General features: G+C 36.9%; 3 protein-coding genes across 3 annotated transcripts in view; all 3 read right to left on the bottom strand.

The window, feature by feature from the left end:
- Positions 1-1,844: 1,844 nt before the first annotated feature.
- LOC149544003 (AT-hook motif nuclear-localized protein 5-like) overlaps positions 1,845-22,787 on the bottom strand; it is a 48,524-nt gene continuing 27,581 nt past the window's right edge. The window contains exons 4-5 of the mRNA XM_089798645.1: positions 2,649-2,810; positions 1,845-2,570 (exon numbers count right to left, since the gene is read on the bottom strand). Coding sequence (XP_089654771.1) covers positions 2,235-2,570; positions 2,649-2,810 — 498 coding nt within the window. The 3' untranslated portion in view covers positions 1,845-2,234. The remainder of the gene's footprint in view (positions 2,571-2,648; positions 2,811-22,787) is intronic.
- LOC149544005 (uncharacterized) lies at positions 17,021-18,185 on the bottom strand. The gene is made up of 2 exons (XM_089798644.1): positions 17,904-18,185; positions 17,021-17,807 (listed from the first exon to the last, which is right to left on the bottom strand). Exons 1-2 carry the CDS (start codon positions 18,052-18,054, stop codon positions 17,194-17,196), a joined length of 765 nt encoding a protein of 254 aa, XP_089654770.1. The 5' UTR covers positions 18,055-18,185; the 3' UTR covers positions 17,021-17,193.
- Positions 18,049-20,776, bottom strand: LOC149544004 (uncharacterized). Its single transcript, XM_089798643.1, has 5 exons — positions 20,525-20,776; positions 19,507-20,269; positions 19,063-19,361; positions 18,523-18,920; positions 18,049-18,425 (listed from the first exon to the last, which is right to left on the bottom strand). The coding sequence occupies exons 2-5, from the start codon at positions 20,244-20,246 to the stop codon at positions 18,186-18,188; spliced, it is 1,677 nt and encodes a 558-aa protein (XP_089654769.1). The 5' UTR covers positions 20,247-20,269; positions 20,525-20,776; the 3' UTR covers positions 18,049-18,185.

Raw genomic sequence — 22,787 nt, 5'->3', positions numbered from 1 at the left:
AAATAAATAATTCAGCACTTACCTTAAAAAAATAGAAAAAAATTTAAAAATACTTTTCCTATTGTGCCGCGATTGCCACTAGCTTATATATACCTCTATATATATTACACCGAGAGTAATCATTCTCGAGGTGCCTATTTTCATTTTCATAAATCCCAACTGTGATTAAAATAACCTTGGGATTAAATGAAAATAGGCGCCTCGAGAACGATTACTCTCGGCGTAATATATAGAGGTATATATAAGCTAGTATAAATCCTTTGTTAAAGCTTTGACTGTCGTGAACGCTCTCCACGTATCCACTGTGGGCATTCTTTTCTATACACCATTTTCTGGTGCAACGGCAGAGTTTTTCGGTGGGTCTTCTTTTCTGGCGTAAGACGACCGGGAAGTCCGAACAAACCGATCAAAGCTTCTCAAGGAGTGAAGCCTATCGGCTTAAAATTTTTTGATTTATGCATTTGCTTTATTTATAATTTAAAAAATAAAATCTGAATAATTCGCAAGCAAGTTTGAATAGAACCATCATGAAAACTTCGCTTGACAATCAGTGTTGACTGCCAAATTTAAGGCTCTGACCCACACCAACTGAATTCGTTTTACCTTAATAGATAATTACTCCAAAAGTAGAAACTTTGACATTCACAAATCATGAGCAGATATTTAATGTAAGCTGCTGAATGTTTAGCACGAATCATATAAAACAAAGCAAACAATCATCAAAGTTGATGAGCCCAACTTCATATCATAACTGCAATATTACAAGAACAGCTCATGATCAAAAGAAAGATTTCATTTACATACGTTACAAGAAGCTGTGCTGTGTCAGATTTATAATAACGTTACATTCTCATGTGATATCATATGGCTTTATTCACTCAACATTTTTGGTGATAGATGGTCGATGATATTTGGAGTTAACTACAAAGCACAACTTTATCCTTAAGCTATGATATGTCTAAACATGTCCAGAAAATCCATTGTAAAACTGTCCCATCTTCTTTTATCTAGATTTGTATCAACTTTCATAAATTAAAATGACTAATTTAATATTGACATAACATCAAAACAAAATAAATTCACCAAAAAAACGCTTAACATTTACTCTTCACTTTTAAAAGTATGGAACTACAGGTTCTAGACCTTTGATTAAGTGTGCCAATGCATCTGATTTACTTTATTGTTTCAATTACCATCGTTGTTCTTATTTGTTCTGGGATCAAACATAATATCTAGAAACCTTGCTCTAATTGAAAATAAATGAAAAGACATTTCCAACATCTTGAAATATTTCCCAGATTTCATCTAAGGGCAAACATATTTGGGGTAGATGCAGGAATCTCAATAGGAGTTGCAAGTTTAAACTATAGATCCACCCAAGATGGTCAAATCAATCGCAATACTTATCCTCGGAAAATTATACATCACTAGATTCACGGGTGTGCTAAAAATTGACTTGATCCCCCACATTATGCTAATCCCTTTTTCTTAAAGTTCTTGATTGAGTTTATCCCAAATATGCAAAATTGATGTTAAAAAATTATGTTTTATAATTATTATTTTAGAATCAGGCCATGGATTAGAAGCTAAGAATGTCATAATGAGTAAATTTCAAATATACATACATTGATATTAAAAGATTACAATTATGAATTTGTTGAAAGTAAAATAATAATTAGCCCGTAGCTGCAAGGCTAACCTGAAGCTAGCTTCATGTGTCAACCAGTTCATATTTAGAAATGAATCTGTCACTAATTCAAGTTAGTGATGTTGTGCATTAATCATATTAAATAAATAAGATGCTCATCAAAGTTGATAGACCCAACTCTGCATGAACTGCAATATCATAAAAGCAACTTCTAAATTAACGGGAATAAATTGTGCTCATAGACCCCAGCAAACATGTGCCTTCTGAATGGCAATGTTAGTCCTTTTGAAGAGCCAAAAACAGGCTCATCAGTGTGATCCGGAAGCAATTTAAAACTACAATAGCTTTTTAGCTTTACATCAAATATAATGGAGTTCAGCTTGCTAAGCTGATTTACCTGTTCTCCAAGGATTACATTTTTTCTGGGTTAGTTCTCAAAAGTGCACACAACTTAATGAGCTTTAAACAACAATTAAAATGAGCAGATGATAATTCACACCTAGGTCTTTTTGCAGTTGATGATATCATCAAACAGTGGTCAATACTTCAGCCGGGGTATCTGATTCCAAAAATTTCAAGTTCTTAATCAACCACCAGGCAAAGGGATATTGATGTCTGTATTACGCCTTATCTCACTCATAGACTGTGAGCCTGGCCAGGCCATGGACTGAAAATTGGCAACATTCCTAACTTGTTGACTAGCATTGTTACCAATAGAAGCTCCAGTACCTTGATTCAACAAAGGATTACTAGTAGCTCCAGATTTAGCTCCCAAGGAGTCAATCATAGGTCCTCTAGAGAGGGGGATGGGAGTTACTGCACCACCAGAATTCCCACCCTGTAACAGGCCGATGGAAGGTTCAGGATTTGTTGATTTCGCCTGAGCTTTTCGGCCATTTGAAATGAAACTACCTACCACCACCTGCAGCAAGTTGCAAGTTGCATAAATTAACTAATAAAAATAACAAACAAAAACAAATATGTATATCTCTGATGTTACCTGTACTGGACTGGCTGCCATTAAATTTCCAGCCACCCCTCCACCAATAACACGGCCATCAGGACCAGCCAATGAAACACTCAGCCCACCAGTTCTACTTCGTGTTCCACCATTATCAGTGAGCAAGAACGAGCCTGACAAGGAAAGTATCTCAAAGCGACCCTACACAATGAAAATGTTGAATTGTTGATTGTATTGGTTATTATCAGTGTCAGAGTGTCCAATATATCCATTAATATATGATTCGGAATTTAATGGCAACAATAACTTGTAAATTTTCGGCATACTGGTGATTGAATATCTTCAGAAAGTTTAAAGTTGGTCCAATTAAATAATTGAAAAGTTGGCATGGGTGAGTGTGTCAAATCCCTTGAAATAAAAAAAACCCTAGCTACCTTTTCCAATCTTACTCAGAAATTGAGTCAGAGGGTCAGGTATGTTCTCTGAAATTATCTCTTTGACATAATTCCTACCAGCCAGAGCATTAATGTTTACCTTAAGTTCAGCAAGCTTTTGCTCAGAATGCAAGAGAGTCGGAACCTGTTTAGTCACTTAAAGCTATTGGAGATGAAAAATTCTTCTATTGCCATCTAAATAAAGATCTCCATGACCAGAAGGCACAGGTTCAACTAACCCCTAGACAATTAAAAATACTGAGAACCAAAATAAGGAGCAATAGTTGTTTAGGTTTTATTGTGCCTGAAAGAATAAAATTGTATTCCAGCAAACATTGCTGAGCTGGTTGCTTCTTTATACTATCTTGGAAGTAAAGTAAGGTCAAACAAGAAAGGGGGCTTATATATGCTACCAATGGTATGCACTGGAGAAGAGGATGCTTCACACTTCTTTCCTAAGAAAAAGTCCTAAATATATTTGAGATCTTAACCAGACAGAATACATCCAGCTTTTTCTGGGCACCTTTCCAGATAACATTTGCACATCAGTAAGTAAGGCAACAAGACATATACTATTTGTTTGTATCTTCAAGATAACAAATATTCTTTATATCAATCTAGGCTTTCAACAATATATTTTGAGAACCACCCTTTTAGAAGGTTAATAAGTTAACAGATTGATACCTATATTACCAGATTCGCTTCTGGAAGTTGGGTTCGATTTGCTGCAAATTCCAGTCCTTGTCCCATTCCCTGGAAATTCGACCACGGTGGGCCAAATTCGTGCCAAATTCTTGGAGGGACCTGAGCCAAATTTACCAAAATTTATGGTGCCTTTGACTAAACGTGGCAGAGCCCGGGCTTACCTTGGTCAAGAAAACAACTTTTTTCAACATTTCTTAAGTCTTTGTCTAATTTAGTCTATACGAATATAAATATGGAAAAAATGTGATTATTTTGGTAGGTGAATAAAGTGCCAACCACCAAGGTCTTATTCATGTCTATTATTATCTCCTTCCAGTTTGATTTTGCATACTTGTTCTGTTTGCCAATGACCAATATACTATTGGGAGTAAACTATCTGGTCACAATTAATGTTTGCACCATCTCATTTGCATTGGCATACATTTTATTTTTGCTGCTGCATATTCCTGAAGGTTCAGTCTGCATTTACTTGAGAGTGCGGCCATCTAAATGTGTGCAGTCTTGGTTCTGTTACAGAAGATAAATTGTACTTGAAAAGCATCTAGTGCTTCAGTTAACCCTTGAAAAATTTAGAGTACTTTGAAATGCTTCCATTTGCATTACGTTTGGGCGGCCATAACTTGGACTGGTGTCATAAAGCCTAAGGCTCATTTCACTTCATGAAAAGGTCTATTCTCTATGTTTATATTTGTGAGTGATGAATCCTATAGATCTAAAATGAGATGTGCGGTGATACATTTCCAATTGTTAATATATATATATATATATATATATATATATATTTGCTATGTTGCTTTACTATTAGCATACTAGTGTATGAACTTGTTTGCTGCATATACATGTGTGTGCGCGCGCGCACAAATGCATATGTGTATGATTGTGTGTGTGTGCTTGTGTGTGTGTGTGAGTGTGAGTGTGTGTGGGGATGTGGGTGGGTGTCTTCGTACGAACGAATTCAAACCTACCAAAAACAATTGAAGGAATTTTGAACCCAAATTTGAACCGGAAACTTAGATTAATACTTTGAACCGGAAACATAGATTAATATACTGCATCACTAAAAGATAATATAATGGGATGTATGAGGGAGAGTAGTGACAATAGAGCTAAGAAACTAATGGCCTGTAGAGACGAAAGTCAGATGAACTCTCACAATTATTAAAAGAAATCCTTATTTACTCCAGGAATTCTTATAAAAGATGAATCACTCCAATTTCTTGATAAAATAAGAAAGAAATGATATGCTATCCTTTTCTTTGCACCGCATATGCGAAGCTGGAAAGGCTAAAGATGTGCTGTCATGTCCCAAGTCCAAAATACGAAAGAGTCTTTCACTCATTCTTGATCCAGGCAGAAACACCCAAAGTTGCTACTGTACCCCCAATACAAACTATTAAGCCTTAAGACCCACCAAAAGCAAATTGGAATACAATGGTATCCACCACTGCAATCCAGTGGAGAGCCATCCAGGCCTGAACCTTTTCCATGCAAATGCAGAAATCATTGTAAAACATTTGTTACCAAAAAACTAAAAGCTGAATACCATTGACATTCTACACTAAAATGATAGCAAGAGAATATTTATCCATCCCTAACATAATTCACACAATCTTAAAATCAAAACAATTTTCTATATTAGTTTATGAGTATTTACTCTCAAAGTCAAGAGAGACCATCCAAGAGGCCACAATGTTGTGTACTTATCTTGAATGGATTAGTTGCACAGGAAAAAATTAGTATACCTTCTTGGGAGCTTTTAAGATCAAGATTATCACGATCAGAGGTTCCAGATGATAATGACTGTCCATGTCATTGTCCCAAAAGAAAAATATATAACAGCTTCCAATCAAAATTAGCTGCTAGAATTCTACTAAGATTTGCACAGCAAACCAATAATATTGTCAACAACCAAACAGTAACAACTCCCCCAAGGAGACAATTTGTCACATCAAAGCTATCTTCTGAAACTGTAAAACTTGATCAGCACACTTCCCTATTTTGCATTGTGATGTCAATCTTTGCATGTTCAATCAATATAAATTCCAATTGATAGTAATATTCAATAGATAAGTATTAAATGTCAATTGATGGTTAAATATTTAATATTTATCTTTATCAATTGGCATTTAATATTGATAATTTTAGTTGTCACAATGCTTGATTCTGGTCTCCGCTCTCAGACCCCTTATTTCTTTTTTGGCACTCAACATCTTTGGGTATGCCTGAAAACATCAGGGTACATACTCAGGCATACCCAAACACCCAAAATACATACCCAAGGCGTATCCTGGGCAAACCCGTACTCAATGTGGTACAGGATGCCTTGAGGGCATACCCAGTAATGTTATTCAAAGAATTTTTGGCAAGTAAATGCAAAAAAAAGCCACGAGAGAATCGGGGAAAATTTGAGCAAAAATCACCTGCACAACCCACATGCCTTACCCTCACAAGTTTTCTATTTTACTACTCAAACCCAGTTGATATCACATACTTATTTATTAATACCATGTTGATCTTTTAAAATCACAAGTCTTTACCGTCAAATTGCTTGTTCCATGCAAACCATCAGTTAATAAAATTTGTATTATCCCATTTGAACAGTTTCTTGACTTTCCTGGCAGTTTCAGCCTCCTTTTCCCAAAGTTATAGCAAACTCCTATCTCTTTGGCTAGTTTCAAGATCCCTAGGATTTTACACAGTCGAGGATATTTTTGTCAATTGTTTATTGTGTATAATATATTAATATAATTAAAAACACAATGATAATATTATATTTATGCTGGTATTGTATTACAAATATATTATTATGATACAGTTGTATAACTTTCTTCTTAAATCCATTTTTTCTGAAAAATCGTATACTTTTGGTTTGCCAACTTTTTCCCAAAGGATTTTTGTTTGACTGTACATTTAGAATTATAAAATGAAAGAACAATAATACTCATAAAACCATAATATTAATAAGTATATTTTTAAAATACCTCAGAATATCATATTCATAATCTGCAAACATGATAATAAAGACTTAAAATGTCATTATACAATGAAAATTCAAAATTATAACTGATATTAACATTCATATGCTTCTTAATCACAAGCACCAAGGTGAATGTTTGATTCAACTTCATTTGAACCACAATCCATTGGTTTGCCACTCCCATTACTTGTGTCAAGTGCAGAGGTTTCCTCATCTATAAGGGTTTGGGCAAGTTGTACAACTGTGGCATCTAAATCAGTAGACTTAGGGGTTAGATCCCAATTCTTTGTCACACCCTCATTGTATTCAGATTTCCTATGTGACAAGAGACAAAGGTTGGAGTGTTTGTAGATCAAATTATTTTCTTTTTTTCACCCAAATGGTTGCTCTTGACTAAGTCATTTGAACCCCGCTCAGCTGAAGAACCTACAATCTATTGAATTTGCATACGACATTTAGTATTTAATTTTATAATTCAACAATCAAAGCTAAAAACATAAATTATAAAATAAAAATATTATATTATATTATATAGAATGATATCATTTAATAAAAAATAATGAAGATGAAAAAAAAGATACATGCCTGGGAGAGAACTTTAATTGCAAGAGGCTACAAGAAAACAGAACCTTGACCAAGTAGATACTGCCACTCATCAGTAGCCATCCTATAATTGTTGGAGTGAAAACATCATGATATTCTGAAGATACGAAGTACTGGCCAAAACTCACTCAAACAATACTTAGATTTCCTCGCTTTTATATCTTTTTTTAAATGCAACCTTATTGCCAACAACAACCTCCCCATCTTTATATGGTGCCACCCTCCTCAGAAATGAAAGTACCTCTTTGCTGTAACACTTTGGCAACAAAGCAAATGCTAAGAGATGTAATGGAGTGGTCATCTTGTTCCAGCAATCAACACTAATTTGTTGCACAATTTTCAAAAAAATAAATTCTTGAGTCATGTTCCTAGCCTCTACCATGAGTCCATACCATCATAAATTTCACCCAAACATGGAAAATGAGTACAGGCATAACTAATCATGATCAGGATAGGCTCAATGAAGATCAAAACATATTCCACACGAGCCCACCACTCATCGGCTATCGAATATGTTGGCAAGTGTACATCATGTGACCATACAGGTGTTGTCATTTATGGCAAACATAACTCTCCAGTATGGGTGCAAGTCTTGATGACAGGTTTTGATAATTAAGATACATGAAAAATCTCCAAGTCCAGGAAGGCTACACAGTGCATAGTCAAATAGTTTTGGTTAGCTAAGATAGAGGAATGATCAGTTGACTCTATAATCAAAGGGATATGATATGAGATGTATATAGTCTACCATTGTGATACTCGGTTCTTATGTGATACAGAATAAGCTACGGTATCAGGAAGTGACATGGGTTGAGGTTGGCAGCGATACAGATCAGTTTTTATAATCAGAAAAATTGACTAAGTAAATCAAATTGGTTCGTCAATTGAACTAATTGGTATCAATGGGACGACATTCAAGTTTTAACTCTTGGATAGCATATCTATATATTATGTTTTGATATTGTGACAACACATTTGATTAAGTCCTAATTGGGCCAGCAAAGATGAGATAAATTATATTGGTATAAAGGAATGTATCTTGAGATGTGATGAGGTAATGAAATATGTTAATATAAAGCCTTGATGTTGGATATCAAAGCAGAGAAGATGCGAGCTTTCATTGGAGCTAATCAAAAATTGTAATGCTAATTGTAGTTCATTAACTCTTATGTAAATCTTTTTGTAATGGAAAATGAGTCCTTGCAGGTGGCTTTAACCTTCTCCATTGAGCAATGAGTTACAGGCGAGTGCCTCCTTTTTAAGGACCTTTAATAGGGTCTTGTCCTTTTATAGGAGCTATGCACTGGATGTATTGCATTGACTCCTAATAGGGCCAAGTTTCTTAATAGGGGCACTTAACTAGTGCATTATCTTGTGGGTTCAATCCCCACCAGGGTTTTCCCTTGGCTAGGGTTTCCTCGAGAACAAATAATGGTGTTATAAGTTATTTTGTGGTGTATAATTTATTGTTATGCTTTATCATTTTAGGTTATTGTATGGATGTATTGCATTGACTCCTAACAAGGCCAAGTCTCTTAATAGGGATACTTAACTACTGCATTATCTTGTGGGTTCAATCCCCATCAGGGTTTTCCCTTGCCCAAGGTTTCCTCGAGAACAAATAATGGTGTTGTAAGTTTTTTTGTTGTGTATGTTTTATTGTTATGCTTTACCATTTCAGGTTATCGTATAGTATTATTATAAAAAGGTTAAATTGTTTAAAAGTGCTGCAACATTGATTCACCCCCCACCCCCTACCTCTCAGTATTGCTTGATCCTAACAAAGCAATGCTTTTACCTTTTGGCCTCTTTTTGTGCTTGACTACCTCCATATACTCACTAGGTTGTTGATGACCACAAAACTCGAGACCTCTTGCACCTTCGCAAGTTAACACAATTGTGTGAGATGCAAATCATGTCTCAACTACCTAACATGGTACAAAACAATATAAGTCATATCTCAAAAATAAAATAAAACTATATTAGCTTCAGCAGCTTCAACTTGGAGAAGACCCTTGATATGAGTTGCAACATATGATCTGTCGCGAACATTTGGATCTCCTCCACCTTCATGTAGACATGTTTAAACCATCCAATTCATGTACGAATCTTTTGTGATATTAAATTGAGTGAACAAACTGCACATGGTGTCCAAAAAACGTGACTCTATGTATCCCCACTATAGACCTATCTGCCCTACAATTTTTAGCGTGGTTTGAAGACTTGGACAATGTTTTCATGCCCCACCATTTCACTAGTTTCTATGAGGACATTGGAATGAAACTTATTCCTCACACTACAAAGGCTTCAAAAACATTTCCCTTTTATAGGACACTACTTTAACATTGATCAATGATCATTTTTTGCAATCTTTCCATACTAAGGCTTTCTCCTTTCCAATAAGGTGTTTCACACCTTTTCATACCCCAAACTAGCATAATGAAGAGGTGTATTGAAAAGTATATTCACCATATCCTACCAATAAGGTGATCTAACAATATTGAAAGGAAACGCATCACCATAAAATGCAACAAGCAATGCATGAAAGGTTGAGGGGCAGCTAACTGTGTGAGGCCGCTAGAATTTTTCTACAAGCATTTCTTAGCAATAGGATGTGAAAGACCCTTTGATTTGTTATTTCTCCTAATGGCAACCTCTTCCACTTTAATATAAGCCAACACTAAATCATTTGACAACCTTTTTTACTTGGCCCCTTATAAGCTTTTATTCCTTGTAAAGGAATGGCACATATATGACCTTTCACTTGAAAATAAGAGCTTGTATACTCTATGTTGCAATTATTACACCACCAAAGAAGCTCCCATCACCAAAAATTTGTTTAATCATGGTTGTATATTGCCAAAGAGTAGACCCTAAATCAATTTTAAATGGAACATCCTCTTGGCAAGAGAATGTGCACGATCCTTTGATTTTCTATTTCTAATGTTGGCACCCTCTTCCTCTTTAATATAAGCCGATATTAAATCTTTTGTAACCTTTTTTTATTTGGCCCCTTACAAGCTTTTATTCCTTGTAAAGGGATGGTGCATATATGAGCTTTCACTAAAAAATATGAGCTTGTATACTCTATGTTACAATGGTTACAACACCAAAGAAAACTCCCATCACAAGAAGTTTGTTTAATCATTGTTGTAAATTGCTATTGCCAAAGAGTCGACACTATATCAATTTTAAAAGGGACTCTTCATTTCGGCCCCAAGCAATCAAATTAGAACTGTCAGTTCCAGTCATTCTACATGTACCTAAAATGAAAAACATTATGCAATTCGAAACAAATTCTTAGCTTATTAAAAAAATTAAAAATCTTGAAAATATTATTCAAAATTTGAAAAAAAAAATCTGCTCATCTTTGAAGGCTAAATATTCTTTGTCCAACAATTTATAAGCTTTTGGAGTGCATCTTACTCCTTTGTAGCCTTCACCTTTTAAAAAATGAAGCAACCTTCAAAACCCAACAATGGCAGCTTGGAGGAAAAAAAATAGTTTTCTTTTTGCTTTGTGTTTGTGAAATGACTTCCAAGCACCAAATAGAAGTTCAAGGCGAAATCCATCATTGAAGGCAAAAAACATTATTTTGTTACAAAAATCACTATATGGTCACCTTTCTTGGGCATACTCCCAGTTCACCAAGGTACCCAAAAGCCAAACTCATAGGTACCTAGGCAATCTAGTGCTACTCTAAGCGAATGCGGGACCACACACGCACCACAACTAGACCCACATCACACCCACACCCAGATTGAGCCTTCAAGGGAGGGACCCGGTGACAGCATTTTTTTCTTCTTGCTATAGATCTTAATGGCTTTAAATTGTTGTTTTTGACTAATATGTTTCTATCATAGTGGAAGTAAGACAAATGTTTTCAACATAAATGTTGGCACTGTATCAGCAATTAGGCCTATCCATTGCTACCAAAGTCGCCATCGTTTTCATCACAAAACACAAATTTTACACCATATCAAAAACAAAGCTTATCCATTTACCATCCCCTTCATTGAAAACCTCTATCATATCAGGTTCCTCCCTGACTTTGGGCACTTTTCATCAAAAACAATGTATCTAATGATATTTGTTCCTAGCAACTGGTAACTCACCTAGGCAACTCCAAAGACTAGGGGCTTATATTTTCCCTGCATTCCTTAGCTCTAGTCATAAAACTCCTGCCTATAAAGTAGTGCTACCATCTCTTGGATCATGATCCTGAACATAGTTTCAAAAACTCACCGAGTACTAGTAAGCATTTGAAGAAGACGATCTACTTGCACTTGAACTTACAACTCGGCACATATGAGTTTTGGCAAACTGGGCAGACTTCCTCGGTACACTTGGCAAATCAGTCTGGTGTATTCACCAGACATGCTTCACAAGTATTCACAGCAAGAAAAACATAGAAATTTGTTCAAAACCGACTAAAAATATGATGTATGCGGTCCTTTTTAAGCATATTCAACCATTCCATTTCTTCACACAGTATTTGTAAGATTGATCGTGTGAATTATGTATACAATTTATATATTTTAATGGAACTAAAATGTTTCCAAAGTTGTGGAGTCTTGCCAAAGCACTGAATCCAAGTCAAATTTGGAACTGATGGTTTTTATTTGAACCATAGTCATGTGAACCATACCATCCTGAACATAAAATCTACCTCTTGCTTACTCTTCTGCTTGATATGTATCAACTTGATGTTCCTCAATGATATAGAAATGCTTTGAGCTTCTTGGATGTGATGTCTACTCACCATGCCTAACAATTATGGCTCCTCTTTGCATTCATCAAAATGATTTACCTTTCACTTATTTGTCCCCCCAACTTGCTTTCCTGGTACTCTTAAGTTACCTGATCATTTCCATAGAGATTCTTTTATATTGTACTTGGGTAGTCTCCTGTCAATATAATGATCCCCTAGTTGATAGCAAAAGGCCACATGTTGATCCATCAGTTGCCCTATGTTTTGTTGGGACTCAAATTTGAAGCCCTTATTTTGAGTACCATTGAAAAAATCAAGCCCTATAAGTGCTTTTTAATGCATGTGTACCCGACTGTCTGTTTGAGGCCTAAGGGTGTTTAATGTTTCTAACAGCTTGCATTCAGTATATCCAATCGTCCCATGAAGACAAGTTGCCATTCCGAATAATTTGGTGAAGTTCTGTTTTGAGCAATGACCAAATTTGCATTTTTTCCTGTGTCAAACAGTGACAAAAGCCTGTGCTTGCATTTGAATATCTCGCACCTAGTAACGTTTCACGACTCACCACTTTGGGTGTGTTTAGTGTCCATACCAAAGAGCCTATGTTTTGGATTTCGAGTCATTTTGAATCTGTTTGACTAGGTTTTAAATCCCTCAAAGTTGGTCATTTATTGTTGTCATGCTGATGCAAAATATTCAGAATTCTAGGAGACCCTGTTTGACTTGTTATAACTTTGACCCAGTTGACTGAAATGAGAAAATTCCTTTTGCATTGCATTCTAGAGGTCAGAGACTTGCTATGTTTCAATTTTGAGGTTATGACGAATCCGTTTGATTAGTTTTCGAACACGATTCTAAATGCAATTCGTAACTTTTTACTGATGTCAGTAAGTGCAAATTAGTTGGTGCCCCTATTCGTGATGTCATATCTCTGAATCTGTGATAGGTGAGATCGAATGGATTGCACTGTTGCGTTCTACACTAAAAATACTTTAAGTGTGCTAATTTTCAAATCTTGACAAATCCGTCTGCACACTTTCCTAGGTCCGTTCCATTTGTAAAAATCACCTTTTTGCTAGTGTTTCTAGTTCTACAAATTGAGTAGCCCACTTTGAATACTCGCCAAACGCGCCCAATTATTTGTCATGAGCCCTAATCACAAATTCATACTCTCCTCATGACGGTGAACCAATTCTCCAATTTTCATGCCCCCAAGTGTCAGTTTACCCAGTTTTTGAAGCCAAATCCGAACATGATTTACAGTTTTCTGGCGTGTTTGCTTGCAGGCAATTCTGAGAGGGCAACTTTGACAGTCAATATCTTTTGACCGAGAATTTGTCATGAGACGAGATCTGGCATGGTCCAAGAATGCAAAACAGAGAATCAGTATGTCTGATTGCAGAACTCAGTCAGGTGTTTTTGTTAGTTTTTAAAGCCGATCAAAGGACCTTTGACATGAAATTGGCAATCAGCAAGAAAGAGGCCAAACAACTTGTAAATGACAATTCAATGATTGAGTTTAATTTCAAATCAGTGTAATATGTTCATCAAATTGATTTGACATGTCAGGGGTTTGAATTCAAAAAAAATTTAGCCGGACCCACTTCAGGGCCCGACTGTTTCCATCAAGTTGATAAGTGATTGGGGATTTCAAAATGAGGTCCATCTTTCGAAAGGCATTGCAAAACTTTTCAAGCATAATAACATGGGTGATGTTGTCATATATTCAGTAAACAAAACCTTCCAATTTTGAGTTGGAGCCGATTGCCTGTACTATCGAATGTTTTAAAGGCAAATGGACTATTGCTTAAGACACAAATGGAGTGTGAAATGTTGCTCCATTTTATAGTATAGTTTTCTCAAACTGAGTGGCGGCCAAAAAGGAAAATCCCTTTTAGTGCAGCCATCACAAGCCCAAGTGTTTGAGACATCATTGAGTAGTAAGAAGTATGAGCGAAATTTCATAGGAGAGCAGACAAACAAGGACCTTTGCGTGAGACTCAAAGTGCCTCAAGAAGAAATTGCTTCAGTGATAATTTGCTGGTGTCGCTTTTTCCTTTGCCAATCTCCTTTAAAGAATGATAGAAGGGACATGTAATGGCGTCAACCCTTATGAGTATTTGTTACAAAAATTCAGGACTCCAATAGAGGCAATGATAAAAGACAATGGGATTAAAGAGTGGTCCACTCACTCGCCCACGACGCCTTCACCATGGCATGGTCGCCTATCGTTTCTGGAGGCCATTGACTGGATCGACCATCGGTGTGAACGTTTTCCTTTTTGAGAACCGCCAGTGCAGCGAAACCTTCTAGGCTCCCAGCTCACCATGAATCTTTCACTTGGTGTTAAAGTACCCAAAAAAAAGAGGCATGGAGCAGCCCAGTAAAGGGAAGAAGACGCAGGTCAAAAGTTTGTAGAAAAGGGCATCCCGTGGCATTTAGGAACTATCCACACCGCACGAAGGGTGCACAGTGCGAGTGCACCATGTGTATGGGAAGCTTCCACGCTACATTAGATCTGGAGGCGTCAGGATAGGAGGAAGTTTCACCAAAGGCAATGGCAGGAGGGAAGGCCAAGCTCCACATAATAGAAATGCAAAAGGGGGCGACTACAAACAAGAGTCCCATGATTTAAAGCGGGCTGCTAACCGAGACTCCATTAAGTGGACAACCATTCCCGCAATCACTCCAGTTCTTTGCAAATTTAGAAATTAAATGTTTTAAATAAAGTATCAATGGTCTCGCTCACTAAGATGAAATTGCATCTATTTGGAGGCGTTGGAGAGGCCTATCCAATGGAGCAACGTGAAGACAATGCAGTGGTCGTCCATGATAAAAGGTAAGGTACATCTCCTCACTCCAATTGCAAATGCAAGGGGATTTGTATATGGAAGCAAAGCAGCAAAGAAAAATCATGAAGAATAATCCCACATTGCACAAGTTATGTGTTTTAAGTTCTTTAAATAGAAATCCACTAAATAAGACTAATGTCTTAGAGACGTGGACCTTTTAAAAGGGTAGCACAAGTAGCTTGAATGGGCCCATCCGTACTTGGACGACAGCTGGAGGCAACCTTACAAAAATTTTGAACCAAACACATCACCCAAGAATGATGACGTCATGCAAATATGGCAACCGCGAACGAACCAACATATGACAAGCGACAAGATGTGCTCCAACTAGGTGCGGATTTCGAAGATGCTGACGTGGCACGGGGGACACGTGTCGCGAAGGCGCTTCCCCGCTTGCACAGTCAACAGCTACTGACTGTAATGCGAGGAAGCACCTAGCTGACACGTGTCAGTGGGCCCCGATCGGAGGTGATGTGGCAGGCCGGCCAACGTGGTGACGTGGAAGTCCAGTGACGGTCGAAGAGCAAATAAGGAGCTAACATGTGGCGATGACGTGTCAGCCAGTCAAAGGGTCCGACCAATCGGGGCATGACACGTGGTAGGGTTGGTCAACCAAAGTTGACAAGAAATGCATGGGTGAGGCAAAAAATTAGAATTACTAAAAAATGATTTTCAAATAGATTCCCGTGCAGAGTTTTTTTAATTCAAAAGGAGATATATTCTAAAGTTTTAACTGTAGAGTATTTCAAAATTTTTTAAAATGAGATTCAATCCAAAGACCATGTACAGGGGGTATATTTTTCAAATTAAAGTTTTGGGCATTTCTGATAGGCAAATATGGCAATATTATATATCGCCAGAACCGGGAGAAGACGAACTTTCCATTTTTGGAGTTTGTTTTTGCGCAAGAAGCCGTCTATTCAAGTTATACGAGGATTTCTCCTAGATTCTCACCTTGCAATCGCATTGAGGTATCAAAGTTCAGTTTTGATTTCGAGCAAGATGATGAACTAAATGTGCATAAAATGCAGTTAACGTCGAATTTGGTTACCTTCAAGTCAGTTAAATCCAGATTTTATCAGCATTTCAAATATTTGAGCAACAGAAGGGTTTCCATCATTCACATGAAATATTTCCAAGTTTGTTACAAAAGAATGATAAAAACTAAATCAGATTTCAAGGGTAGAAAGAGGAGAGATGTTTTACAACAGCAAAGGATGGAATTTCAAGTGGACATATGTCATCTTCAGATCAGATCCGGGAATTCATTCCTTGTCTATATCTCTCTCTTTCTCATCCATAATAAGGGGGGTTCCGGTTTTGGAGAAAAATTACTCACTGCTGTGATACCATGTTGTTCCAATCTTGAGTTTATTTGTGAAACTAGGGTTCTAGTCTTGATGTGTTTTCATTACTGTGACACCACATTCTTCAGCATATTTTCTCTTGTATGAACAGTAGTAGTCAAGATAATATAGCTAGTTCTAATCTATTAGGCATTTCTATGTTTTAATTTCATGCATTTGAATGTATAGTTTCAAGGAAATAAGTACAAATGAGCAGAATTTCTTTAGCTTCATTCTAATTCTCGTCTCCTATCTCTTGAATCTGCAATCTTGTGTGGTTTAAGGACAAAGAACTGAGACCCATTTGCATCCCCTTAAGGTTGTATGTCTGATGTGTTTTGTTGTTGGAACAAAGGGCCAAGTAAATGCTTGATGTGTTTGACAGGGTTGCTGGTTATTTGAGAAGGATACTTCATAAGAATGAGATCTTTATGAACACCGATGTCTAATTCACAAAGTGATAAGATAGATCTGATATCTGGGTGTATGAAATATGTCATTGATATCACAGTTGTATGTGTTTGATTCATAGAATTGCCCAATAGATAAGGCACTGATCAGCTATAGGATCACTTGTTCATAACATAGTTGGAAAACTCGCCAAATGCAAAAACTCGCCAAGCCCCCCAAAAGTTTAATCGGGAAAAACTCGGCGATTTTAAAAAAAAAACTCGGGAAAAACTCGGGAACCTAAAAAACCGCTGAAATTTAATTAAAAATACATTTATTTTGCAAAATTTAATGAGAAGATGCATCTAATAAGTTAATTAAAGACAATACAAAAGAAAGAAACAAAGTTTAGATATATATAAATGCATAATGCGTACAAAATTGCATTCTCATGCAGAATGCTCATGGTAGGAAGCAAAATAGTAAATTACTAAATAGTTTCAATCTGTCAAACTAGAAGTAAATACTAAAAGTCTAAATACATCAATACAATGTGACAATGCCAATCACATCTTCCTCTTTCCACTTGCACTAGCAGGAAAGCGAGGGGGTCTAGTCCTAGAAGAAGTGCCCCGCACTGGGATAGGGCGTGAGCTGCGTGACTGTGAACTCTGTGGCTGTGCCCCCTCGCTCGACGTCCCTACTGACTGGCTCGGCGTCCTAGAAGAGGATGCATCTCCTCCTAATGGTAATGTCTGATCCTCGCCTGAATCATCATCATCCTCGTCCTCATCCTCAATGTCATCCATAGTGAACTGAAAATCAGTGTCAACCTCCCCCTCCATGGCCTGCCTCTCCAAATCAGCGATCTCATCTGGTGTAAAAAATGGACTTGGCTCCTGTGCTGTCCAATCAGAATAAGGATCTATCTCATCTAGATCAAGCGGACCAGGTAGTTCTAAGAGCTGTGACTTTTTTATGCGCAACTTAAGATTATAGTGCACATAAACAAGGTCATTAAGCCGTTTTTTAGTCATTCTGTTTCTTTTCTTTGTATGGATGGACTCAAATAAGCTCCAATTGCGCTCACAATGGGATGAGCTACAAGGTTGGGATAGGACTCTGAGAGCAAATTTCCTTAAATTGGGGGTATTGCCACCCCAACTTGCCCACCAAGCATCTGCAAAACAAAATTTAAAAAGTTATAAAGCAATAAAAAACAAAATCAGAAGCACAACTTATCAATTAGCAAAAGTTTTAAAGTTTGACGCTTTACCTGGTGCTTGAGTAGATCTTGCTCTCTTTGCTAGCATAGAAGAGAACAAAGGACCCCTTGATTCCACATAGATTTGTTGTTCGGTCACAATAAAGTCTCTCTCCTCTTCACTTGATATCATTCTCTCAATGCATTTAGAGAGACCTTCCATGACCTCTCCATTAGGATCTGAGTAGGAATCATCAACCCTAAAACAAATAGAAAATGATATCAAGTCTTACTACACAACCTTAAAAAGTAAAGTAAAATAAAGACTTATTAAAATCCCAACTTCAAGGACAATCAATTATCATAGTACCTGAATTTGGGATTGAGGAAGTAGCTTGCTGCATGAATAGGTTGGTGGAGCATATTGTTCCACCTCCTATCAATTATTTCCCAAATGGGGTTAAATCTGAGACTGTCCCCGTGATAGTAACTTCTAACAGCCTCTTTCGCCCTATCCATGGCCTCATAAAGACCTCCCATTGGGGATTGCTGCCCATCACATGTGCGCAAGACTAGAACCAGGGGCAGAGACATCTACATTTGAAATTTGAAAAATACAAATTAGTTAATAACATAGTAAGTTATGAATTGAAAATGAAACTTGAATAAACTAAAAATATAATGAAGTTACCTCCACAATCTCCTTAGCCTTTGCAAAAAAGCTATCATCAAAGACTATTCGTGCCACAGCTTCTCCTTCGGGCTTCTTTGAGTAAGGTGAAGCAACCCAATCAGCACACACAAACATTTGCTTCAAAGCCAATATGTGGTCAAGAATACTTTGCAACGTCAAGAAGACCGTTGCAAACCTTGTCATAGCAGGTCTCATCAAATCTTTGCCTTTAGTGGCTTTTCTCATCAAACTGAGAACCCATGGGTGATTATAGATATATTTCGTGACTCGCCTAGCATCTTCCACAACTGGACTCACCCAATCAAGTTTTCCTATGTCCTCCAAAAAAAGGTCAAGGACATGTGCTGCACAAGGTGACCAAAAAAGTGTGGGATGCCTCTCTTGGAGGATTCTACCTAAAAGATTAGCAAAAAATCAATAATCAGTAACAAACTTTCCATATTTAGTATTTACAAATTACATCAAATCTAAATTGAATAATACCATAGCATTACATTCATGATTCATATTGATTCAAATATAAAAAATTAAATCTACCTGCTGCCACATATGCTGCTGCATTATCTGTGATTATTTGCACCACATTCTCTATTCCCACCTCCATGACAACATTCTCCAACATTAAAGCCAATGTGGCTGCATTTTTCACTTTGTTGGAGGCATCGACAGATTTCCAAAACACCACATCATCTTTGCAAGCAATCAAGAAGTTAATAATGGTTCTACTTCTTCCATCTGTCCACCCATCAGATAAAATGGTGCAGCCATACTTCTTCCACTCTTTCTTTTGGTCTTCTATCAACAATCTTGCCCTACCAACCGCTTTGTCAAGCAACCTACAAAATTTAAGTGTAATATTAAATAAAGTGTAAGTGTTAGTAAAAAATTAGGAAATAAGTTATAACAATTAAGATTTAAAATATAACAATGAACTAAAGTGAATCTCAATTATTTACAATTACTAAATAGTAAAATACTAACCTTCCACTCATATCCTTGCAATTAGGCGGCTTGTACCCTTTGCCTGATATTGTCATTGCATTCACCATATTGACCCAATAGGGACTATCAGCGGCATTCATTGAGATATTGTTGAAAAACCAAAAATCAACTGCTGCAATATCAGTTTGCTCATGCACCTCCTTAAACCATGCAGTGCCCTCTAATGATGGCTGTGCTCCAGGTGTGTTCCTGGGCACAAAATAATCACCTATCCCTGATGAGGATCTGGATGGTGATGATGAAGAAGTAGGAGATGTAGAAGAAGTGGAACCGGTAAAAGAGAAATTTTGTTTGCGGATCCGTGGGCCACGAAGAGATCCTGGTATGTTCTCAAGTGCTTCTTCTTCCTCTTGCATATCAAAAGGAGCTCCTTCAGATTCAGCTATGGCTGCCCTCATAGCTATTTTTGCCCTCTCCCTATTCAATTTTTTCTCTTCAGCAGCTGCAAGTAGGGCATGGATGAATCTTTTTTCTTCATCAGTTACCTTGAGACAAGGATTTGAGTCATGTTTCTTTATGCCTGCAAGGTGGTATTTGAGGCGGTTTATGCCTCCAGAAATAATTCTCTCACAGGGAATGCATATCACCTTCCCAATATCATTTGGATTTGGAGCTTCATAGGCATACCGCCATGCCTTATCTCTTGCATTTTTAGGCCGAGTGCCTATATATCCAAATGGGCATGGTGTTTGTGGCCACTCTTCTTGTGGGTTTGTCATTTTTTTAATGGTTGACCGCTGCCCTACACATAAATATATAGAGAAATGAATAAACAAAGTTAGAACTTAGAAGCTAGGGTTTCAAATGATTCAAACTTCAAACTTGAACCATATCCTTAGCAAACAACAAACTTCAACCATATCCTTAGAAGCTAGGGTTTCAAATGATTCAAAATGATTTTAAATGATTTGAAAACATTTACAAAAAACAACAAAAACAAAAGAACATTTGTTATAAAACTATAAAAAGTTTTCAAACTATGATAAGATGAACATACCTGGAAAGAAATTTGTCTTCTAAAATCGGTTAGAATCCTCTACAATCCACTCAAATCCGCCTTGAATCACTTGCAATCAGCCAAGAATGCCTCCAAACCTTCTTCTCTTCACTCCTCAAGGTTCTAAACAATGCAAATACAAGAAAGAATGAGAAAAAACACACTCACTGCCACTTAAATCCTCACAGGCCGCGTTCACCAGTAAATCGCAAGTTTTTAGGAAAAACTCGCCGAGTTTTTGCCGACTACTCGCCGATTACTCGGCGAGTTTTTACCAGATTGCCGAGTTTTTAAATCGGCGAGTTAACTGGTTAAAAACTCGCCGAGCTAGGAAACTCGGCGAGTTTTAAAAACTCGCCGAGTACTCAGCGAGTTTTCTATCTATGGTTCATACTACTGCATATTTGGGGTTTTGCTGAAATCAACATCGTTAATCAAATGTTTTTCCCTTTCATGTTGAGGAGCTAAAAAGTGTTACCCTCACTCAACTTATGGATTTCATAGAGTTGCAATTTGCTACTGCATATCTTTGTCATTGCATGAGTATAGGAGAAATAAGGATTTTATCTGCTTTGTTAAGATTCAAGTGTATGTTTTAGTACTGGTACCATATACGTGAATCTGAGGTACACCCGCCTAGGTTTTGCATTGCCTAAAGTAGAAGAAGAGTCTAGCCTTATAGTTGGCCCGATGCCTGAAAGGATATGTTAAGGATGGGAATTAGCTACCCCTAGATGTATCTTGTTCTCATCGGGGTAATTTGAAACCGTGTTATTTCAAAACACCAACATGTTTCACGCCTGTGTAATAGTGTTTTGAGTTGCATGTGGGTGTTAAATTAAACTTTACAAAGCATGATTTATATTGAGATAGGCATGCAAAGCCATAAATATAGTACGAATGCTACTGCCCAAAGATATTGGTGATCAAATAGAAATTGAAAGAACTAGTGTACACTAAGTTTGTGTTGAATATGAATGCTGTATTAAACTTCAAAAAGTATAATGTATACTATAAATATAATACTGCTTCTGCCTAACTAATATTTTGATAGCCAAAAAGAAAGAGAAATTTAAAAAGGAAGCCAACACAGATGAGAAACAGTCTACAGAAGGAACATAAGTGCTCATGTTTTTGGATAATATGGAAATTATATTACTTTAAAAAGGCATACAACTAAACAATGAACATACAACTAAGAACTTTGAAAGAAGAAATAAGAAATTAAAAGGTGGTCATGAAAATCTTAGAATATAGAATCCTCGGTAAAAATATTTTGCAAGATAAGAAATAAAAGGTGATACAGAATGATCACATATGCACAATGTACATACACCCACAAAGAGAAGACTGGAAAGTGTGACTCAATGTTTGCTGAAGTATATGGAGCTGCCATCAAATATTAAGCTTCTCATCACCCACTTATCTTTGGATTCTAATAAGGAAAGTCATGGGGAGCACCTGATCACAAAGATTCATAATTTGATCCAGGCCAACGGAAGGAGTTTGGACTCGTTTGGGTTCATTAGTACAAAAACATGTAAAAATTATAAATATATATATATATGAAGCATGAGTTAAAATTACAATGTAGCATAGTAGCATAAACACATTTAAACAACAAAAATACCATAAACAGTTAACCTTGTAATCATAGTGATCAGACCATCATATAGTTCACTCAACTTCAACATCGAAGATTCAAAACATTTGACAAAATACTCTGTTTGGAAACATAAAATGGCAATGAGAGGCCACCAAAAGCAATTCATCACAACTTTTAGGGTTGTGGACACCAATAAACATTTTTTTTTGGCCCAAAAAAGCACTTTCCAGCCGTCTGCAGGGCTTAGTTCGCTGCGGGTTCAAACTGGGTTCGAACTTTTTAGTGTTGGTTCACCCAGTTTCGAACCCAACCGAACCTGCAGGGCAAAAACCAAGTCTGAACCAGACCAGAACTGCAAATCGGTTCGAACTTTTCCTAGTGCGGATGGGGGGAGGAGGAGGTACCTGTGCAACTTAGTTCTCAGCAAATGAAATATCTTTGAAATGCCTGAAAATCTGTCTTTGCAAGAGACTAGACAGATTTTACAAACTCCAATCCCTTTAAACCACTATGAGAATACTGGGTAATCTCTCCATCAAAGAGCAATCCAATTACCCTTAGGGTTTCTGTCCTATAGTTTTAACGTTTAAGCTCCAAAAAGGCTCTCAAGATCCCAATAAAAGAAAACAATCCAAGCATTGTGTAAAGAGCTTCGAG

The sequence above is a fragment of the Cupressus sempervirens genome, chromosome 8 (assembly GCF_028749045.1).
Source record: "Cupressus sempervirens isolate cs-2001-9-10 chromosome 8, ASM2874904v1, whole genome shotgun sequence".
Taxonomy (NCBI): Eukaryota; Viridiplantae; Streptophyta; class Pinopsida; order Cupressales; family Cupressaceae; genus Cupressus; species Cupressus sempervirens.
This window is presented reverse-complemented; position numbering and strand designations above follow the sequence as displayed.

What these genes read in the sequence shown, in the direction of transcription:
- LOC149544004 (XM_089798643.1), bottom strand. Translation starts at nt 20,246, where the DNA reads ATGACAAACCCACAAGAAGAGTGGCCACAAACACCATGCCCATTTGGA. An exon ending in TGCAAGGATATGAGTGGAAG is followed by an intron (nt 19,362 to 19,506) that starts GTTAGTATTTTA and finishes TAAATTTTGTAG; the next exon opens with GTTGCTTGACAAAGCGGTTG. An exon ending in AGCAGCATATGTGGCAGCAG is followed by an intron (nt 18,921 to 19,062) that starts GTAGATTTAATT and finishes CTAATCTTTTAG; the next exon opens with GTAGAATCCTCCAAGAGAGG.
- LOC149544005 (XM_089798644.1), bottom strand. Translation starts at nt 18,054, where the DNA reads ATGGAAGGTCTCTCTAAATGCATTGAGAGAATGATATCAAGTGAAGAG. An exon ending in AAGATCTACTCAAGCACCAG is followed by an intron (nt 17,808 to 17,903) that starts GTAAAGCGTCAA and finishes TTTGTTTTGCAG; the next exon opens with ATGCTTGGTGGGCAAGTTGG.